Source organism: Panthera pardus, unplaced genomic scaffold (assembly GCF_024362965.1).
Source record: "Panthera pardus isolate Hobbes unplaced genomic scaffold, ASM2436296v1 HiC_scaffold_24, whole genome shotgun sequence".
NCBI lineage: Eukaryota > Metazoa > Chordata > Mammalia > Carnivora > Felidae > Panthera > Panthera pardus.
The window spans coordinates 127,534,962-127,554,761 of record NW_026526810.1 but is presented as its reverse complement, the minus strand read 5'-3'; the positions used below and the strand labels follow the sequence as shown (position 1 = coordinate 127,554,761).

Here is a 19,800-nt window from a genome sequence, read left to right as displayed (position 1 = left end):
GCCACGTCCTGACTGCGGGTCAGCCTGTGCTGGTCCTGACTGGCCCCGGCTCCCCCAGACCTTCTGGGTAGCTGTAAAAGGTGCCACTTTGGAAACTGGGAGAGTCTGCGGGCTACAGGGGCTCAGCAGCCAGGGGAGGGGGAGGGGTGGTCCCACGGGAGCTGGGTGGGACTCAGCATCCAGCTTGGCCTCAGCCGAAGGGGCTGCCCCCGTGCACAGGTGAGCAGCAGTCCTGAGGCCCCATTTCCAAAAGCCCTGCCACCTGGCCTGAACCTCGGCGGGGACTTACCCAGGCCCAGGTTGGAGATGGTCTCGAGGTCTGTGAAGCTGTGGGCCTCAAGGATGGCCTGGGGCAGCCTCAGTGTGAAGGGCAGCAAATCTCTGTGGAGACAGGAAAGGTCGGAGGTCATGTGGGGGAGAGGGACCCATGTGCCCATTCCCTGGCCCCACAGCCCATAAAGGAAGCAACCCTGATGGCTGATGGGTCTCCATGCAGACTGGAAGCTTCCCTGGGGGCCCAGGAGCTGAGCCCTGTGGCTGAGGGAGCCACCAGTCGGCTCTAGCCCTATGCCAGCACTGAGGGACCCGGAGAAATGGGAGACTGTGCTTGGGAGTTGAGGGGGGTGGGTCACGGCTTCTCCCTGGTTTTCCTGTGGGAAGCCCAGGAAGTTTCCTCTACTGGTGCTATTCTGGGTAGTGACCCACGCCTTCCTGCCTGCTGCTAACCATTGTGGGTCCACGCTGAGATGGGCAGTGAGCTCATAGTCAGGCTTCCCCTGTGAAGGTTACCAGTCGGCCCCTCCGGGCAGGCCGGGCCTAGACCCAGACTGCACCCTCAGTGCTCATCCCCAACTCAGGCCACCACTATCCCAATCTCTAACTTTGAAGGATGGCGCAATTCATCCCTGTGTTGCCTCAGTTTACCCAGTTGGCTCTCTGGCCTGCCAGCAGGGTTTCCAGCGGCTCCTCGGTCACTGTGTATGTCGTAATGGCCTGCAGAGTCCCTCAGCTCATTTGGTGCCCACCCCCCGCCACCAGGACACTCTCCTATGCCCCCTCACCCCCCCTTCTCTGTGTGCTGCTCAAGATGCCGTCGTGGTGGCTGCAGACCACCCCCAGCCTGGGACCCCTGCGTCCACAGCCTTCCCTGGCCTTGGCTCTGCCCCCTGCCTCTCCCACCAGCTCCTCGCTTCTGCACCACAGACCCTTCTCTTGCACTCAGGGGCCTCCTGGCTGCCTCCCAAAAGGGCATGCTCATTTTCCTGTAGGGAGCATGCTTTGCTATGCCGCACCTCTGAGCTTTGCATAGAGGGAAGGCCCCCTCTTCCCCCGAACACGTCTACTTAGATTCTACACATCCTTTGAGGCTGTACCATGGACCCCCTCCTTCTCCATGACCCAGTGTTGTTCAAGGACTTCATCTGTCCCCACTCCCTGACACTTCATCCAATTCAACACTTCACCCAGGGGCTGCCTCTTCTGATCCAAGGCAAAGCACCCACAGGATAGAGTGGTTGTTGAGTGACTATTATGTGCCAGGTACTGAGCTGGGTGTTTGCAGGCTTTGTGTCACATGATATTATTACTATTACGACGACGACGACGATGATGATGATGATGATGATGACTGTATCACAGCATGTGGGTAGGTATTAATACCTTTGTATTACTTAACTCTGGATCAGAATCCCATGGGAGGGCTGCTAAAAATGCAGATCCTCAGATCTACGTGCATGGGCTCCCAGGGTCAGGTCTGGGGGTGGGCTAGGAATCCATACACACACACACACACACACACACACACACACACACACACACACAAGAGACAGAGTGAGAGAGAGTGTGTGCAGGCTCATGAGCAGGGGAGGGGCAGAGAGAGAGAGAGAGAGAGAGGGACAGAGAGAATCCCAAGCAGGCTCTGTGCTGTCAGTGCAGAGCCCAGTGTGGGGTTCATCCCAGTCACCCTGAGATCATGACCTGAGCTGAAGTCAAGAGTCAGACGCTTAACCAACTGAGCCACCCGGGGCCCCCAAGAATCCATATTTTTCACCAGCTCTCAAGGGGATCCTGATGGACACAGCCTGGGATGGGAATCACAGCCCCCAAAACAAAAGCTATCCATACAAATAAAAATCGAGCACCTCTCCGGTTGTGTGTATGTGTACGTGTGTACGTATACATTCCTTATATAACGGACCATTAAGTCCCTTAAAAAGCATTCACAAAAACGGAAATTTGAAAAATGGAATAATGCTCCAATGGAATAAGCATGAATGTTCCAACATGTCCCCCCACACGTGGGTGGGTCAGCCTGTGTACCTCCCAGGGTAGGAGATGCCCCTCCCTAAAGGCCTCTATTCTACTCAGTGGTTTTTGAACGTTTTGACCATGACCGCCAGTAAGAAACACATTTGGCATCTCGAAGCAGTGTATATCCCCACGCACACGCTCTCTCCCTCACACACACTCATACACACACATAACTAAAGCAAGAGTTTAGCAAAACAAGACTTATCCAACTTATGTGAGACACATTCTGATATTTCCCAGTCTCATTTAAATTTTCCTTTAATTTTTTTTTAATGTTTATTTATTTCTGAGACAGAGAGAGACAGAACATGAGTAGGGGAGGGGCAGAGAGAGAGGGAGACACAGAATCTGAAGCAGGCTCCAGGCTCCGAGCTGTCAACACAGAGTCCGACGCGGGGCTCGAACTCACAAACTGTGAGATCATGACCTGAGCCGAAGTCGGTCGCTCAACTGACTGAGCCACCCAGATGCCCCTAAATTTTCCTTTAAAAGGAGAGCAGTCCTGATCCACTAGATCAATTTTATGATCCCCTCCAGGGTGTTTTCTAACACTAACCACCAATTTTGCAATTTTCCACACACCAACAGGGTGTCCCACGAGTTAATTCCATTCTGGTGCTAATTACTTAGAAGTAGTGTAGCCCCCACAGGTAAGGGACTCCGCCCCACCTTCAGAAGCCTGTTGCAAGTCCCGGACCACCTGCACTTCCCGACTGACTGGCTATAACTTGCAGGTTCCCACAGCCCCCTCCTCAGGTTTGACCATTTGCCAGAATGGTGCACAGAACTCAGGGAAATGCTTTCCTTACATTTACCAGTTTATTATAAAGGATACAACTCAGGAACAGCCCAAAGAGGTGCATAGGCAAGGTACGGAGGAAGGGGCGCTGAACTTGGATGCCTCTCTGGGCGCGCCACCCTCCTGGCACCTCAGTGTGTTCAGCAAGTGGGAGGTGGGTGGGTGGGGCTGCAAGTCCCAGCCCTCTGAACACTCTGTCTTCCTGGTGACCAGCCCATCCTGAGGCTCCCTGGGGGTCCTGCCTATGTCAGCTCTTGGCACAAACTCAGGTATCACTAAAAGGGGCTCATGATGACTAACAAAAGACACCCTGTCACTCAGGCAATCCCAAGGGTTTTAGGAGCTTTGTGTTGGGAACGGGGACAAAGACCAAACCAAATATATTTTCGTGTTATACTATACTCCCATTATAATGGGAGTATAAACAGGATTGAAATAAAAACAGGGAGGGAGACAAAACAGAAGAGACTCATAAATATGGAGAACAAACTGAGGGTGGCTGGAGGGCTTGTGGGAGGCGGGATGGGCTAAACAGGTAAGGGGCATTAAGGAGTCTACTCCCGAAATCATTGTTTCACTATATGCTAATTTGGATGTAAATTTTAAAAAATAAAAAATAAAATAAAAAATAAACAGGATGGAAAAACACCACATACCAAAAACACACATAATGAGTATACTATCTCATTAATGCTCATTTTCTCTTCCCCTGAGGGCTGGGCAACCCTGCCCAGTTCCTGTAAAGCCTTGGGGTGACCTGGGGAATGCTTATTTCCATGGAATGTCCTGGCTTGTGGGAACAATATGTGTCCCCTCAATGCCCCCATGGCACCCCCAGCTCCATCCCCTGAGAGCCCTTGGGTGACTTTTGTGGTTTTGAAAGTTCATCACTGTAGAGGGAAAAACATGATCTTATTTTGGTAAATTTTTTATTAAAAAAATTTTGTTTTAATTTTTTTAATGTTTTATTTATTTTTGAGAGGGAGCACACGCGAGTGGGAGAGGGGCAGAGAGAGAGAGGGAGACACAGAATCCAAAGCAGGCTCCAGGCTCCGAGCTGTCAGCACAGAGCCCGACGCGGGGCTCGAACTCAAAAACCGCGAGATTCATGACCTAAGCTGAAGTTGGACGCTTCACCGACTGAGCCACCCAGGCACCCCTAAAACATTTTTGTTTGTTTATTTATTTATTTGAGAGAGAGAGAGAGAGAGAGAGAGAGAGAGAGAGAGAATCCTAAGCAGGCTCTGCACTGTCAGCACAGAGCCCAACACGGGGCTCGATGGTCTCACGAGCCACAAGATCGTGACCTGAGCCGAAATTAAAGAGTCAGACGCTTAACTGACTGAGCCACCCAGGCACCCTACTTTGGTAAACTTTCCAAGTGAGAGAGAGGGAGAAGGTGAAAACCAGCATGAACTTCGACAGACCCTGCGAAACCCCTAGCTCTGCCAGTCCTGGCTGGGTGTCATTTCCTTCTCAGCTTCCCGGTCTGACGGAGGGGACACGATGCCCTCCCACGGGCTTGTTTTGAGAATTCAATGAGCCGGGGCATAGAAAATGCCGGCAGTGCATGCCAGCACCTAGTGGGGGCTTGTGTGTTTCATTCCTCCTCCTAAAAGCACAGGTCATGGGTGCTTCCCAGCGTGGTCGGGCTCCTTCCCTCTCCGCCGCTCACGGGCACCACCCCCAGGTAAGACCACGGCTCCTGAGGAAGCTGGGAAGGCAACGCCAGAAACAGCTTTCTTCAGAGACAAAGAGGACCGGCCTACCACCCTGCCCCCGTGGGAAAGGAGGGTGGTAGCTTAGTCACAACATTGTGTAGTCAGGCCCGAGGGTCTCCACCCTTCCTTCCTCATTTCAGCTAACGGCACCGACTCCACGAGGCTAGACGCCTGGCCCCTGGGTGCGCTAAGGATTTGTCCTCGCGGTCCTTGTAAGGGGCTTGGTAGGGTGCCTGGAGCACAGTCAGTGCTCCAGAAAAGATCCAATGTGTTCACGGCCCTGTTGCCCAGGAGAGCAGCCCCAGAGCCCCCCTGGCTCCTCTGTTCCCTGACTCCCTTCTGCAGTGGCTGTCCCCCCCACCCCTCTCAGTTCCTCCAGCCGGCGCTGGGGCAGGGGCCTCCCCGCAGGCACTGCGTGGCTGCGGTGGCCCTGGGCTGGTCTCCCCTCTCCCCTCCTCCCCTCTGCCGTCTGCTGCGGCCACGCAGGTGTGCTAGAGTGCGGCCCGACTGGGAGCAGCGGTGGGGCTCACAGCAGCCGAGGAAGGATGTCCCCACAGCTCCCGGGCTTGGCGTTCGAGGCCTTCCATCTCATCCCCACCCCCGTGTCCAGCTCTCCCACACAGCCGTTCCCAAGCTTCCCACCGCCAGTCTTCCCCGCCGTGCGGTGTCCTCTACCTAGAATTCTCTCCCTGCTCTTCCTTGCTTGGTCTCCAGTGTCACCTGTTCCACAGGAAGGCCTGGACCCTCCCACCCGTGGAAGGGGAGGGCTGCAGGGGAACAGCACATGCACTCTCTAAGCCCCAGGCCCTGCATCGTGTGCCGGGAAGAAGCAGCTGGGGTTTGGGGGTCCAGATAAGCTTGGGTTCAAATCGGCTTAGGACTGAGCTGTGTGACCTGAGCGGGCGACGGCCCCAGCCTCAGTTTCCTTGTCTGTAACAGCTGTAAGAACACCCGTGATGGCCCCTGGAGTGTTTACGTCACGCCCTCTGGCAGGCCCCTTACAAGGAACTTTGTCTGATTCTTAGCACAACTTGGGGGCAGGGGGCATCAGCCTCTGAAGTGGGTCCGTAGATGAGAACACCTCCCCACAAGCCAGCTGTAGGGGTTAGAAAGAACTCTGTGGGCAGAGCGCAGACCAAGCCTGACTCTACACAGATGCCTGGTCACTCAATGGGAGCCGGTTTGCTCAGTCTGCTGCTGCCCCAGCCTGACCCACGGACGCCTCTTACCAGCCCTGCCCACCCATCGCCCAGCCTCAGTGGGGTCTGCTCCCGGGGACTGGCCCCTGTGACCCTCAGAGGGTTGTCCTGAATGCTGGAGCCTCACTGCCTGCCCCACTGACCCTGCGGAGAGCCACAAATGCCTCTGTCATGGGGGCTGGTCGGGTGGCTTGGTGGGTACGAAAGCCTAGCCCGGCTGGCTTTAAGGTGGACAACGCTGAGGTCTCTCTTCTGCTCCAGAGCCGCCCTTGGGATCCTGCTGAGGCTGGGATGGCCCCTGCAATCTCACCTCTGCTGGACTCCTCTCCCTCCCGCGTCCTAGCTCCCCCTCCCCCTGCTGCTCTCTCCTTGGGGGCAAGTCCTTTAGCATCACCTGTATGCATGCCTCTAGGAGAGCCCCAGCTAAGCTATGACTGCGCCCCACCCCAGACCCGCTGGGTCAGAATCTCTGGGGTAGACTCCAGGAGTCGGTATTGTTTTAAAAATTTTTGTCCTGTTTATTTGAGAGACAGAGAGAGAGAGGCGGGGCGAGGGGGAGAGGGAGACACAGAATCCAAAGCAGGCTCCAGGTTCCCAGCTGTCAGCACAGAGCCTGACGCAGGGCTCGAACTCATGAACTGTGAGATCATGACCTGAGCTGAAGTCGGATGCTTAACTGACTGAGCCACCCAGGTGCCCTCAGGAGTCTGTATTTTTAACCAGCTTCCTGGGCGACTGCAAAACCCAGGCAGGTCTGGGAAGGCTCTCTAGAGCCCTCACACCAGACGACCATCCAGCCCGGAACGTTAGGGTGAGCACTCTGAAGCGGGCCCGTGTCTTCCCGCATGGGGACAGGGAGGGGGGAGCGTGTGCTCCCAAGGAAAGTGCTGGCTCTATGCTCTGCCATCTTGGCGACCATCCCCTCGAGAGCTAAGGCATCCACAGCTAGGGGAGGCCGGATGACAGCGAGGTAACGGGTCTCCAGCTCCTGGCCTGGGGCTCTTCCTCCCACAGCATCTCACTCCTCACATACGGCCTTGGTGCTGACACCAAATACGGTAATGTTGACTTCGAGACATACGGGCTCTGTGCCCTGTGATCTCGTGGGTTCCCTGAGCAGCTGAGGGTGGGCAAACGGGCACCTGTTTTTCTGGAACGCAGAGAAACAGCAGCCAGAGGCGGAAAGGTCGGCAGGTGACAGCGTGCGCTTGGTGACCATGGCTCCAGATCTCTCTGGACACAAAGTCACTACTCCAGCACGCCCTCCCAGGGCCCAACCCACGGAAACAGAACCAGAACGCCTACTAGCTGCTGGGTGGCTCCTTTATCCGCTTTCTTTCTCTGGCATGTGTCAGCGGGTATGAGCATTCCCATTTTACAGAAGAGGAAGTTGAGCCTCAGAGAGACGAAGAGACGAGTGCAAGTTCTGGGCTCTGCAATGATGTCATTGTTCATTTATTCATTCCAAGCACCAAACGCCATGCTGGGCACTCTCTCCTAAGACAGGAACTTCTCAGAACAAGAAAGCTCCCTGAGAGCTCGGCAGGTCATAACATATGGAGGGCCAGGGGGCCTCTGCCGCTCTGCCTCGGAAAGAACATGCCAGATCATTGAAATTATTGTGAGAGGCACACAGTGCGGGGGGCGGGGGCGGTTGTAGCAAAGATCATAGACCTTGGAGATTTGCCTACTTTCAATCTCCATGCCGCCATTTACCACCCATGTGACCTGAACAAGTTACTTCCCTCAGCCTCAGCTTCCACATCTGTGAAATGGGAACTTCCCTCAGGGAACTGTTCTCAAGACTTACAAAGGTAATGGATATAAAAACTCTTAGCACAGTGCTGGGTACTGGAGAGCCCTCAACAGGTGCTGGCTGTCAGCGGCTGCTATCACCCAGCATCACGTTTTTCTGCCCATCGCAGCCCAGGAGGGTTCCGGCAGGTGGGAAGGGCGTACTGGGTTGAGCATGGTTTTCACGGGAGGCAGCAAGGATGGTCTCTCGGACGCATGGAGAAGCGAGCCTGGAGCCCTGGAGCCCAAGGCATCCTGTCCAGCCCTCGTCAAGGGCCTGGAGCTTCAGCCATTATGACACCAAAATACCTTTTTACATCCCTATTGGCCTGCAGCCAGTTCTGAGGAAACAGAGCAGCTCTGAGGGTGGTGATCAGTCACTCACCCCACCCAGCAGCTACTTAATAATCACAGGCTCTGTCCCACTGAGGGGTATCAGCCCTTCCTGTTGTCCCCACAGGAAGTGCCATCTATAACCCCTGCAACAGGGCGGGTCAGGTCCTCATGGGACTCCAGGCTGTCCTGGAAGCTGGAGCACAGGAAGTTGGGGTAAGGGGCTGTGAGTCAGGGGGCAGGTGGTGACGAGGGAGGGGCCCTTACCGGCCAGACTAAGATAGCATCAGAGCCAACACCTCCCTCATGGTTACCAGGGCAAAGCCGGGGACCGTCCCCTCTCTGTGCCTCCTCTGGGCTGAACCTTTCCTTCCCTCTGGGGGCTCCCCTGTGACCCTCACCCCCACCCAAGGGTGCACGAATGTCGGTTGCAACCAGATGCCCTTCTGTGGGGCCAGATCTACTCACCTACTGACACAGTAGAACGCGATCAGTCTGAAGATGTCCTCAAACACAAGAACCGAGCCTTCCAGGTACAGTACTGAGGAGAGATGACAGAAGCTCTGGATGAGTGTCCCTGCCAGGCGGAAGGAGACTCCCTGAGGGTTGGGGCCATACCTGCCGCCTTCACAGGGGGTCCCAGTGCCAACCACAGTGCCTGGCATCCTGCAGCCTCATACACATCGGCTCCTAACCAGACTGTAGGCAAGTGGGGACTGAACTTCTGTGGTGTTAATCCACTGAGATTTCAGGGGACTATTACAGCAGCTGGTTATCTTTGATATACAGTCATCATTTGGGGCAAAATGACACAGGAGACTCTAGATCGTAAAAGCAGAATTAAACATTGAATTGATGAGGGTCATCTCAATCTGACAAGGAACTGGGAGGGGCCAGCAGGGGGCAAGTTGCCCAGTTCTGTCTGGGTCTCCAGGAGGTGCAGGAGGGCAGGACCAGGGCCACTGGCCTTTCACCCAAGAACCCTTGGGCCTGTTAGAACCTTACTCGATTTGGTTATATGGGTAATCCAAGAGTGAGGGTGACCCTGGTATTTCCCAGCTCTGACAACAAAAAGGGATCAAAGCACTTGCCCAAGATGCCATCCCAAGGTGGATATGGCTCCTTGGAGGGGCACGGTGCTGGGATGTGCCTGAAGGTAAGTGGGGGTGGACCGACCCCACTTTGGAACCCAAAGGGGACCGACCAAAGAACCCTGCTTTGGGTTCTCAGGACAAGGGGTCCAGAGAAGCTAAGCCATTTGGTCGAAGTCCACTGCCCATCTTGGCTGTCATGCAAGTTCACGACCCCTGACTGTCATCCCAGGGCTCCATATGCCCAACAGGTGATGCTCCCTGTGTTGGGGATCCCCCACAGTGAACTTTCTCAGGCACCAGAGATACCAAGAAACAGAGGGTCGCACTTCAGTTCCAATTTCCTAAGGTTCTTCTCCCATCTGTGTGGTGGAGGGGAAGTCAGGACCTGGGTCCCAGGCCTGGCTCCAACCATGGGTCAGGGCCACCACCTGCAAAAGGAAGGAGCCCTTCCAACCATACATCTAGATGACAGGAGGCTGTTCTGTTTTCAAAGCCTAGGACAGCATTTCACTGCATTGTGCTCTGCGACACGGGCACACACGAACCAACATGTTTTGTTCCAATAGCTTGGTATCATTTTATTTTATTTTTTATTTTTTTCACATTTATTTATTTTTGACAGAGAGAGACAGAGCACAAGTGGGGGAGGGGCAGAGAGAGAAGGAGACACAGAATCCGAAGCAGGCTCCAGGCTCCGAGCTGTCAGCACAGAGCCCGACGCGGGGCTCGAACTCACAAACTGCGAGATCATGACCTGAGCCAAAGCTGGATGCTTAACTAACTGAGACACACAGGCGCCTCCGAATAGCTTTATTTTTATATTTGCCTTCTTTCAACGTACTAGACACTGTTCTAAACGGTTAACAGGATTTTTAAAAAGAAGTTACACTCATCATCTATTTACGGCAAAGAAATAATGGTTTCCCATAGACACTTTAAGAGTTTAAAGAAACGCTAAGTAATTTTTTTTTTTAAATGTTTATGTATTTCTGAGAAAGAGAGACAGAGAGGGACAGAGACACAAAATCCAAAGCAGGCTTTGGGCTCTGAGCTATTAGCACAGAGCCCGACACAGGGCTCAAACTCACTAGCCATGAGATCATGGTCTGAGTCCAACTGACTGAGCCGCCCAGGCGCCCCAAGAAAAAATACTAAGTAGATTAAAGTGCCAGTGGTGCTTGGAAGGTGCATACAAATGACTTAGAAACATCCATCCCTGGAACTGCCACCCTTTGTGAATCAGTAGCAGTTGGGGCGGGCCACAGCGCCACCTAGTGCTGGCATTTGGGGCATCACCGACTCTCTCAAGAAGCGACAGGCCAAGGGAGCCCCGGGCCAAAAAAGACAGCCTGTAGCCTCAAGAGGTAGAGAGAGCTCCGTCTATCAAGCGGGGAAGTAAAGACTTCCTTGCGAATCCCTCAAGGGGAGGCTAGTAGTGATGCATGCAGAAAGCCTAGCGTACCTGGTGCGCGTACTCAACAGTTAGTAGCTGTCCCTAGCCACGGGGACACGGGGACATGTCTGACCTTTGCAGGACACACTTGAAACTTTTAAGATAAAGTCAGCCACTCCCTCTTCTGTGGGGACAGCATCCCTTCACACCACGGACGCCCCTGGGGGAGCTCCTGCGTGCCAGGGCCAGGGTGTGGCCCAAATCTGAGTCTCCTCTCCCCCAGGACCCAGCACAGTGTGACAATTTGGGAGATCACTATGTGTATTAAATGTCTATCTGGGAGGGAGACCCCGGAGGAATAGAGGCCTCGGGACACTTTGGATGGCTCATCGCTCTCCCCCGCAGGAGTCCAAAGGGACACCTCAGACCTGAGGGAGTCCCGACAGACAGCTTCACGTCATCCTGGAGCACGGGCTAATGCAAATGGGTAAGCGTTCGACGATCCTAATGTTGGCTGGGCTTAGCTTCCAGGACCGTCCAGAGTTCTGTGCTGTACCGGCCTGGTGCCTCGTGTGTGGGCGCCCGGGCCCAACTGCCCAAATGTGAACATGCCTCCGTCACTCTGTTGCTTACCCTCTCTGTGCCTTGGTTTCTTCAGCTATAAAACAGGGATAATAAAGTATCCACCTGTTATGGGTTGAATTGTGTCCCCCAAAAGGATATGTTGAGGCCCTAACCCTGATTTGGAAATAGGGTCTATGTAGGTATAATCAAGTTAACATGCAGTCAGACTGGATTGGGGTGAACCCTAAATCCCATGAATGGTGTCCTTACAAAAATGCGTAAAGACGTGGGACACAAACGCAGAGAGGAGAAGGCCACATAACGATGCAGGCAGAGATTAGAGCAAGGCCTCTATGAGTCAAGCAACACCAGAGAGTGCTAGTTTTCACCAGAAGCTAGAAGAGGGGCGTGGAACAGATTCTCCCTGATCTGCAGAAACAACGAACACGTTGACTGTTGATTTCTGACCTCCAGAACTGCGAGAAAATAAACCTGTGTTGTTTTAGGACCACAAATAGCACAGCGGTCCTAGGACACTAATGAACCCACTCATAAGCAATGCTCATTCCCAGAAGCCGCTAGAATGGTGCACAGCACGCTCAGTCAGTGACAATACAGGATTACTAAACTGTAACTTTAAACTAGTAAGCCAGTCATGGAGGTAGAAGGGTTTCTGTGGCTCTGCTTGGCATTATTTCGTATGGCTCCTCAAAAGAAAACCTGTCCCTTGGGGGGCCCATTTTCCTCACTTTATCCTGTCAACACCGTCCATATTCCTACCCCTGGGCCTTTGCTCGTGCTGTTGCTCTATGCATGAGAATCCATCTTTTTAAAAAATTATTATTATAATTTATTGTCAAGTTAGCTAACATACAGTATATACAGTGTGCTCTTGGCTTCGGGATTAGATTCCCATGATTCATCACTTACATAAAACACCCAGTGCTCATCCCAACAATGCCCTCCCCAATGCCCTTCACCCATTTTCCCTGCTCCCCTCCCCCCCACCCCGCCCCGCCCCTCCACTCCCTTCCACCCTCAGCTTGTTCTCTGTATTTAAAAGTCTCTTACGGTTTGCAATCTTTGCCCTTCGCCACCTTCAGGATTCAGCTCTACGTCTATCTTCCGGCCCAAAACCTTTCCCGAGTGTTCCGACCTCCCCCAGGGAAAGCTGCACACGGGAGGGACTATGCAAACCCCACATTTTCCCATCAGGGAAACGTCATACATACGCTCACATTGTGATGTGAGGTCGTGAGACTGTGGACCCCCTGAGAGCAGGAACAGGTCTTAACTTTCCTCATCACCTGCCCTGCACCTGACACCGTGTTGGGCACCCAGGAGGACTCTGAAAGGGACAGCCGGGCTGACCAGGCCCTCCGGGGCTGGAATCGAGAGTGGACCAAATTTATAGAGACAAAAGTAGGTGAGTGGCTGCTTAGGGCTCGGGGGTGGGGGAGGGAGGAGAGGTAGGGAGATGATATGGTTTTCATTTTTTTAAAAATCGTGCTGAGCTACAAAAACACACAATTTAGCATTTTAACTATTTTAGGGGTGCAGTTCAGTAGCATTAAGTACAAACACATTGGGCAACACGGGGCTTCTTTTTGGAGGCGATAAAATGTCCTCACACTCACTAGAGTGGGGATATACCACTCCGACCAAAAGCCGCTAAAGGAGCCCCCTAAGTGGGCGAATTGTGTGAACTAAATATATTATATGGCTATCTTTCAATAAAGCCACTACATAAAAAAAAGAAGGAGTAGACTGAATTTCACTGCCTAGATTGTGTTTTTCTGGGAGTTTTATAATGAGCACATATGACCTCAGTAAGCAGAGAAACTTTAAAAGTCTACATTTTTCTCTAGCCTTTAAAAAAAAAATGTTTATTTTTGAGAAAGAGAGAGAGACAGAGTGTGAGCAGGGGAGGGGCAGAGAGAGGGGGAGACCCAGAATCCGAAGCAGGCTCCAGGCTCCGAGCTGTCAGCACAGAGCCCGACGCGGTCTGGAACTCACAGACCACGAGATCGTGATCTGAGCCAAAGTCGGATGCTTAACCGATTGAGCCACCCAGGTGCCCCAGTAGATTTTTTAAAAAAAATTTCAGTGTTTATTTATTTTTGAGAGAGAGAGAGAGAGAGAGAGAGAGAGAGCGAGACAGCATGAGTGGGGGAGGGTCAGAGAGAGAGGGAGACACAGAATCCAAAACAGGCTCCAGGCTCTGAGCTGTCAGCACAGAGCCTGACGCGGGGCTTGAACTCACGAACCGTGAGATCATGACCTGAGCTGAAGTGTGATGCTTGACCGACTGAGCCACCCAGGCACCCCTCTTTGCTCATTCTGTACTCAAGTTGTTTGCTGTTTTCTTTTGAAGGGCTCAGAGTTCCTCTTTAGCTAGGACATTTTCATAACGTATTCATTTCTCCACAAATATTTATTGTGCTCATCATCTTGATAAAAAGGGTAGGTGGATATAGAAATTGAGAGGCAGCCTCACAGGTAGAAGGATGACAGGGAATTTGCCAATGGTCTGGCCATAGGACATCGCTCAAGCTGGGTCCCCGACAGGAAAGGCCACAGGCGCAGAACCTGAGAATAAAAAGCCACTGTGACGACAGGCTGGGGAATGGTTCGCAACTGGGGAGCAGGAGGGACAGACGTCGGCAGGCCTGGCAGGTGCAGCCAGGCCCGCTGGTCCTCATGCCTCCCACCCCTCGAGGCTCCTTCCCCGCTTGGAAGGCCGCAGTTACCTTCTGGCGGCCCAGCAGCACGGTTGCCATGGGAACCGCCACCTGGGCAGTTTGTGGCTCAGGTGGGAAAAGGCCTCTTTGCTACTCTCATCGGGCCTGTCCAAAGGCTCGATTTTCTGCAGTAGATGAAAACTACTGCCCCTGCTCCCAGGGGTGAAAGTGGGGAGAGTAGCAGTTTCTCCGGAGTCCGGGGGACCCTGTGGGTCCAGGCCCAGCTCTGGCGCCCACTTGTTTCCAGAAGCTCCCGCAGCAGCTGCCTGTCCTGTGAAATGGGAGAACAGCCATCTCCCTGCCCGAAGGAAGGGTGCTGCCAGACTAGGGTTTGTGGGATCGCTGGTCCCAGCGGAAGGAGAAGCGGCCAGGAGGGAGCACAGAGAGTCCCACGCTGGGCAGCAGGTCGGCTGTGCTCTCTGGGCGGGCACAGATCCGAGCACGAGTGGTGGACACCCTCGTTCCCGCTCCAGGCAAAGCCCACGCGGGAACGGTACCGACCAGGCATGGGCTCCCGGTTCCATCGGCCACATGCCCAGAGACCAAAGCCCTTACTCTCAGAGTCTTGCTTCCTGAAACCGCCACGTGATGATAAGAGTAACCGAGGCCCTCCTTGGCCCTCTGGCTCCTCGTGCAGAGGTCAGAGTGGTACCCTGCAGAGGTGCTGAGTGAGGGCTAGCAGCGGCCCCTGCACCAGAGGGAACACAGAGGTCTGAAGGGCTGGGGAGGGAGCCCAGGAGGGGCGAGTTAGGCCTCAGGGACCTGGAGAGGATGACAATTTGAAAATGTGCTGGAGACAGTTTCCTTTCTCTCTCCTTGCCTGGTACCGACGGTCCAGGTAGACACCTTGGCCTCTGGCTCATTGGCTGGCCCTGGAGCCCCTTGATTGTCTATTTACAAGCTCGCCTGAGCCTCCCTCTGTGAAACTTCCAGCCCCTCTGAGCCCCGAAGCTTCTCAGTGTAAGATCATCCTTCCTTAGCTCCCCTCCCAACCCCCACCACATCTCCTCCATCAACCACGGGTCTGTGAGAGGAGGGGCATGAGCTGCAGGGAGGCTGACAGGGAAAGGAACAGGGAGGAACTGCCAGTCATGGGCAGGGGTCCAAACAGGGGGCTGCTTCCAAATGCCCCTAATGCTCTGTTATAGGATCTGGCAAGGGAGCAGAAAGGTGCCTTCTCTTCCAGGTGGCTGTAGCCCTGCCCTAAACTGTACAACCTGACAGGCAGAACACCAGCTGGAGTTCATCTCCCACCAATGAGGCACTTTTGGACAGTGCACAAGCTGTGCAACTGTCCATGGCAGCCCTGGATGTGAGTCATGGCCATCTTTGCTGGTTGCAGTAGGCATAAGGAGCAATTTCCTAGTAATTTCATCTTAAGAATTTTAAGATGAAAAAGTACTGCAATGTCTTTTGTCTTTTTACTGAGTTCTATCCCACATCCCAAATTTGCTCAGACTGGAGACTCAACCACACCCAAAAGCCCCTCCCACTGGACTGAGAACCATTGAAAGCCAGAAAGGAAGGGCCCTTAGAGACAGGTCTGGTCCAAACTCTCTCACTGCATAGATGAGGAAACTGAGGTCCAGGGAAGGTACATCATTGTGCTGTGAGCCAGTATTAATTTGGGTGCTCCCCAGAGTTTGATTATGGTGCTCTCTGGAATCTGATTGCTATTCTGATTGTTCTGCCCCCTTCTCCCAAATTCCTGGCTTTAGGAACCATGGGCTTTAAGCCTCCTGATTAATAATGGAGGGGTACACTTTTCAAGGTTTCAGAATAATAATAACAATAGCAATAATAATATCGACCACTTATTAAGTGCCTACTGTGTGCCAGTCTCTATTTTTAATCATCATGGCAACTCCGTTATCCTCATTTTACAGGCCAGGAAGCTGAGGCTCAGAGAGGTTAAACACATGGCCCGAAGGCCACAGTCATGATTAAGTGCCACCAGCCTGGGAGCCTGGTATATCAGGTGCCTTTTTTTTGTCCAGAGAGGTGGCCTGGGGTGGAGGGAGGGCGTCCCAGTACTTCATGCTGGAATGCACTCATTGGGTCCCTGCTTCAAGTGAATAGGTCAGCTAGCAGAGACGCCTGCCCACGGGCCACGCATTTCCTCCCCTGTCACCAGGCAAGCCCCACGTCCCCCTGGGTGACACCCTCCCAGGAAGACCCGTGGCCTCCCTCCCTCCGTCCCTGGCGCTGGGTACACACTCGGCTTTAGAGCAGGATTACACCGCGTCATGCTGTGTTCCAGCTCTCGGGAGAGCTGGAGTCAGGCCTTCCTCCTTTTCCTTGTCCCAGAGCCAGGACCTTGCCGGGATGATACCGCAGCCCGGGCGGCATTTGCTGTCGCTAAAAGCATCGCCCCCGAGCCTCACGCTGGCAGCCACATCCGCCAACAGCTGCGGCTACACGGTTCGAGCTGTAGCGAAAGATTCCTTTTCTTGGATGGCGCTCTTCCATAGTTAGCGACTGTGCAGACGAGGCCGTAGGTCGGGGAAAAGGAATACAGAGCAAATCGTCACGATGCAGATGGGGACTTTGCCTGGGAACTATTTATGGGTTCAGAGGCCAAAACAGAAGGGGCGACGTTAGACAGATGAGTGAACTGCCAAGTGTCAGGGAAGACTAAATCACGCGTAAGCAGACGGGGAGGAGTTTGGGGAGAAGGGGCAGGGAGGGGTGGAGGACAGCAAAGCAGAGGCATGCCACCTGCCATCTGGGGGTCTAACTACCCACAGGGAATGAGCTGCCAGTCTGGGAAAGCCATCCACCTGCGCCTCCGTTCACATTCAGCGATCAGCAGGTGTCTTTGTCTCCATCAAGAAGAAACACTTTGCTCTGTTGGGCCAAAGGAAGAAAAGGAGGTGGCCCGAGGCACCACCCTATTGGCGAGAACACCCCCAAGTCCCACAGAAGGACCCATCAAGGCACAACCCAGCTCAGGAAACAACCCGGCCTCAGGGTCTTACCCCAGAGTTTGCAAACTTTAATCTGAGGTCTAGAAGAAAAGCGACGACCACTTACAAAAACCGGGAGGCCCAGAGAGGTTCAATGGCTCGGCAGAGGTCACAGAGAGCTGGGAAGTGATCCCGGGACGTGACTCTACAGCCCGCGCTCTCACAAAGCACACGCTCTTGGTTCTCCAGACCCCGCCGTCCAGGAGAAACAACATGTAAGCTATGCGTGCAATTTTAACGTTTCCTATAGCCACGTTGGAAATGGTAAACACAATCAGGTCAAGTGAATCCTAATCACATATTCTATTTAACCCCAGATATTGAAAATATTATCAGTCCCATAAATCATAAAGATAAAAAATTACTAGTGGGATATTTTAGATATTTAAAAAAATTTTTTTAACATTTATTTATTATTGAGAGACAGAGACAGACAGAGCATGAGAGTGGGACGGGCAGAGAGAGGGGGAGACACAGAATCCAAAGCAGGCTCCTGGCTCCGGGCTGTCAGCACAGAGCCCGACGCGGGGCTTGAACTCACGGACCGTGAGATCGTGACCTGAGCCGAAGTTGGACGCTTAAAGTATGCTGAGTTTCAGAAATCCTGCTGCGGAGGGAAAGCCGGTCTGTGCTCCCAGGACAACTGGCAGGAGCCCATGGGCGCTGCAGATGCCCACACCTAGCGTGCCGCCGGGTGCCCAACATCGGTGCTTAGAGTGGAACTGGATGGAAGACAGGAGCGCCCACCAGGACTCTGAATCACAGGGATCTCGTTCCCATCCTCCTCCCCATCAGTGCCATGCACGGAGTCATGGAATCAAGAACTAGGGACCGGCCTCGGGGCAAATGACCCTTCACTTGCTTCCAGATGCTGCTGGAACACCAGCTTGGCAACATCCAGCCCAGGGCTCAGGACGCAGCTTGCTTCTCTGCAAGCATCCCGGGGCAGGCTCGGCCCTCGCCAAGGGGGAGGCCTACGGTTCTGGGGAGCAAATTCAGCGGGGGCGATAGGGCACTGCATTGCGGCTGTAGGGTCAAACGGCACTCCCAAAATCAGCCCATCAGTGGGCGAGTGGGTGCTCTGATCTTTTATCTGGCTCCTCACTGGTTCTGAATGTGGGGGTGGACAAAAGGGGTGTTATTTATAGACACCCCCCACCGCGTCCCCATAGGCATAGGGCCGGGTGCTCTCTTGAATCACCATAAATACCCCTGGTCAGGAAAGGACACACTGTTGCTGCACAGAGAAGAGACTCTGCTCACACAGGGAAATTCGTGTGACCGCCCAGGGGTCAGGGCCCCACATCCTCAGGCATTTCCTCTGGCCCCAGGTTCCTCCAGCCCGTCACCTAATCCAAATTCCCCTTTAGCTACCAGATGGCAACTCTGTGGTGCAGCAAGAACAGAGATGGAAACGGGTATCTTGACCCCAAAGGGCGTGACCACCAGGGAGGGTCACTGCAGAGTCAGCATCTCATGCCCCGGAGACTCTCAAATCTCCGTCCTGAGCCCTGGACCCATGGGTTTCTTCAAATATTTGCTGAGCACCTACTATGTGCCAGGCACTGCTCCAAGCCCTGGGGTGATGGTGGTGGCTTCTTTCTCCTGGGCTCGGTGGTTCCCCGTGTCCCTTACTGTCACCCCCCGCCCACCATTCTTCCCCTGGACCTGGGGTGACACTGCCACAGGTCCCTGACACCCGGTGCTTACAGGCCCCTCTTCCTTCTTCAGCCATTTCTGCCCACACGTGCTGCCAGTCCTCTTCCTAAGTGTCTCCTCCGTCCACACCCGCTGTAGGAGACGGTGCGGGCCCCACCATGCTCCCCTCTGGTCTCCATCCTGGGTTGTCCCCCCGCCCACCCCAGCAGTGGGGGGCTTCTGTGTGAAAGGCACATCAGACCATGTCCCCCATCTTTTTTTTTTTTATTTAAAAAAATTTTTTTTAATCTTCATTTATTTTTGAGAGAGAGACTGTGTGAGCAGGGGGAGGGGCAGAGAGAGAGAGGCAGACACAGAATCGGAAGCAGGCTCCGGGCTCTGACCTGTCAGCACAGAGCCCCACGCGGTGCTCGAACTCATAAACTGTGAGATCATGACCCGAGCTGAAGTCGGACACTTAACCGACTGAGCCACCCAGGCGTCCCACGTCCCCCCATCTTTAATGCCCTTCTGCCGGGGGTTCTTCCCAGGTCTTTTAGATAAAGGCCAAGCATCAGGACCTGGGAGCACACTGCCCTGGGATTGACCCGGGCAATGGTCCCCGTCTTTGCCTGTCCCTTCCTTCCACACACCTCGTACTCCAGGCAACTAAGCTTCCCTTGCACACACCCCGGCATCCTGTGACTCCATGGCCTTTTTTGGACTGGCTGGCAGCCTCCCATGTTCCTCCTCACTCCTCCCCCTGGGGTCTCACTCACCCTCCAGCGTTGGAGCTCTTTCCGCCAATTGCAGTAAAATCCTAACACTTTCTTAATATCATCTTCTGTGTATCCCTATGGCCTAGTGTCCTTAAACTGGGTAGATGAATAAGTGCACGCTTTACACAATTCTCTAGTTATGTAGTGTGCGTGATCCTTGCACCCCAAAGCAGGTAGAAGTCTCCTCGAGAGCATAACCATGTTTTGCACTCAAGAGCAGTACAGCAGAGTGTTAAGCATACATGTGGGGGAGCCAGCCTGCTGGGTCTAAACCCTGGACCCACCCCTTACTCGCTGTGACCTCGAGCAAGCCACTTAGGCTCTCTGGGCCCCAGTTTCTTCACCTGTAAAACGAGGATCATACTTGTCCTGGTTTTCTATTGCTGAGTAACAAACCACTTGAAAAATTCGGCAACATAAAACAGCCATCTTTTTGCAGCTCATGGTTTAGTGGGTCAGGAATTTGGGC

At 53.7% G+C, this 19,800-nt stretch overlaps 1 protein-coding gene across 1 annotated transcript in view; it reads right to left on the bottom strand.

Moving 5' to 3' along the window:
* RIN3 (Ras and Rab interactor 3) overlaps window positions 1–19,800 on the bottom strand; it is a 123,799-nt gene that overhangs the window by 35,623 nt on the left and 68,376 nt on the right. The window contains exons 4-5 of the mRNA XM_053889724.1: window positions 8,625–8,697; window positions 290–381 (exon numbers count right to left, since the gene is read on the bottom strand). Of these exons, the coding sequence (XP_053745699.1) occupies window positions 290–381; window positions 8,625–8,697 (165 nt within the window). The remainder of the gene's footprint in view (window positions 1–289; window positions 382–8,624; window positions 8,698–19,800) is intronic.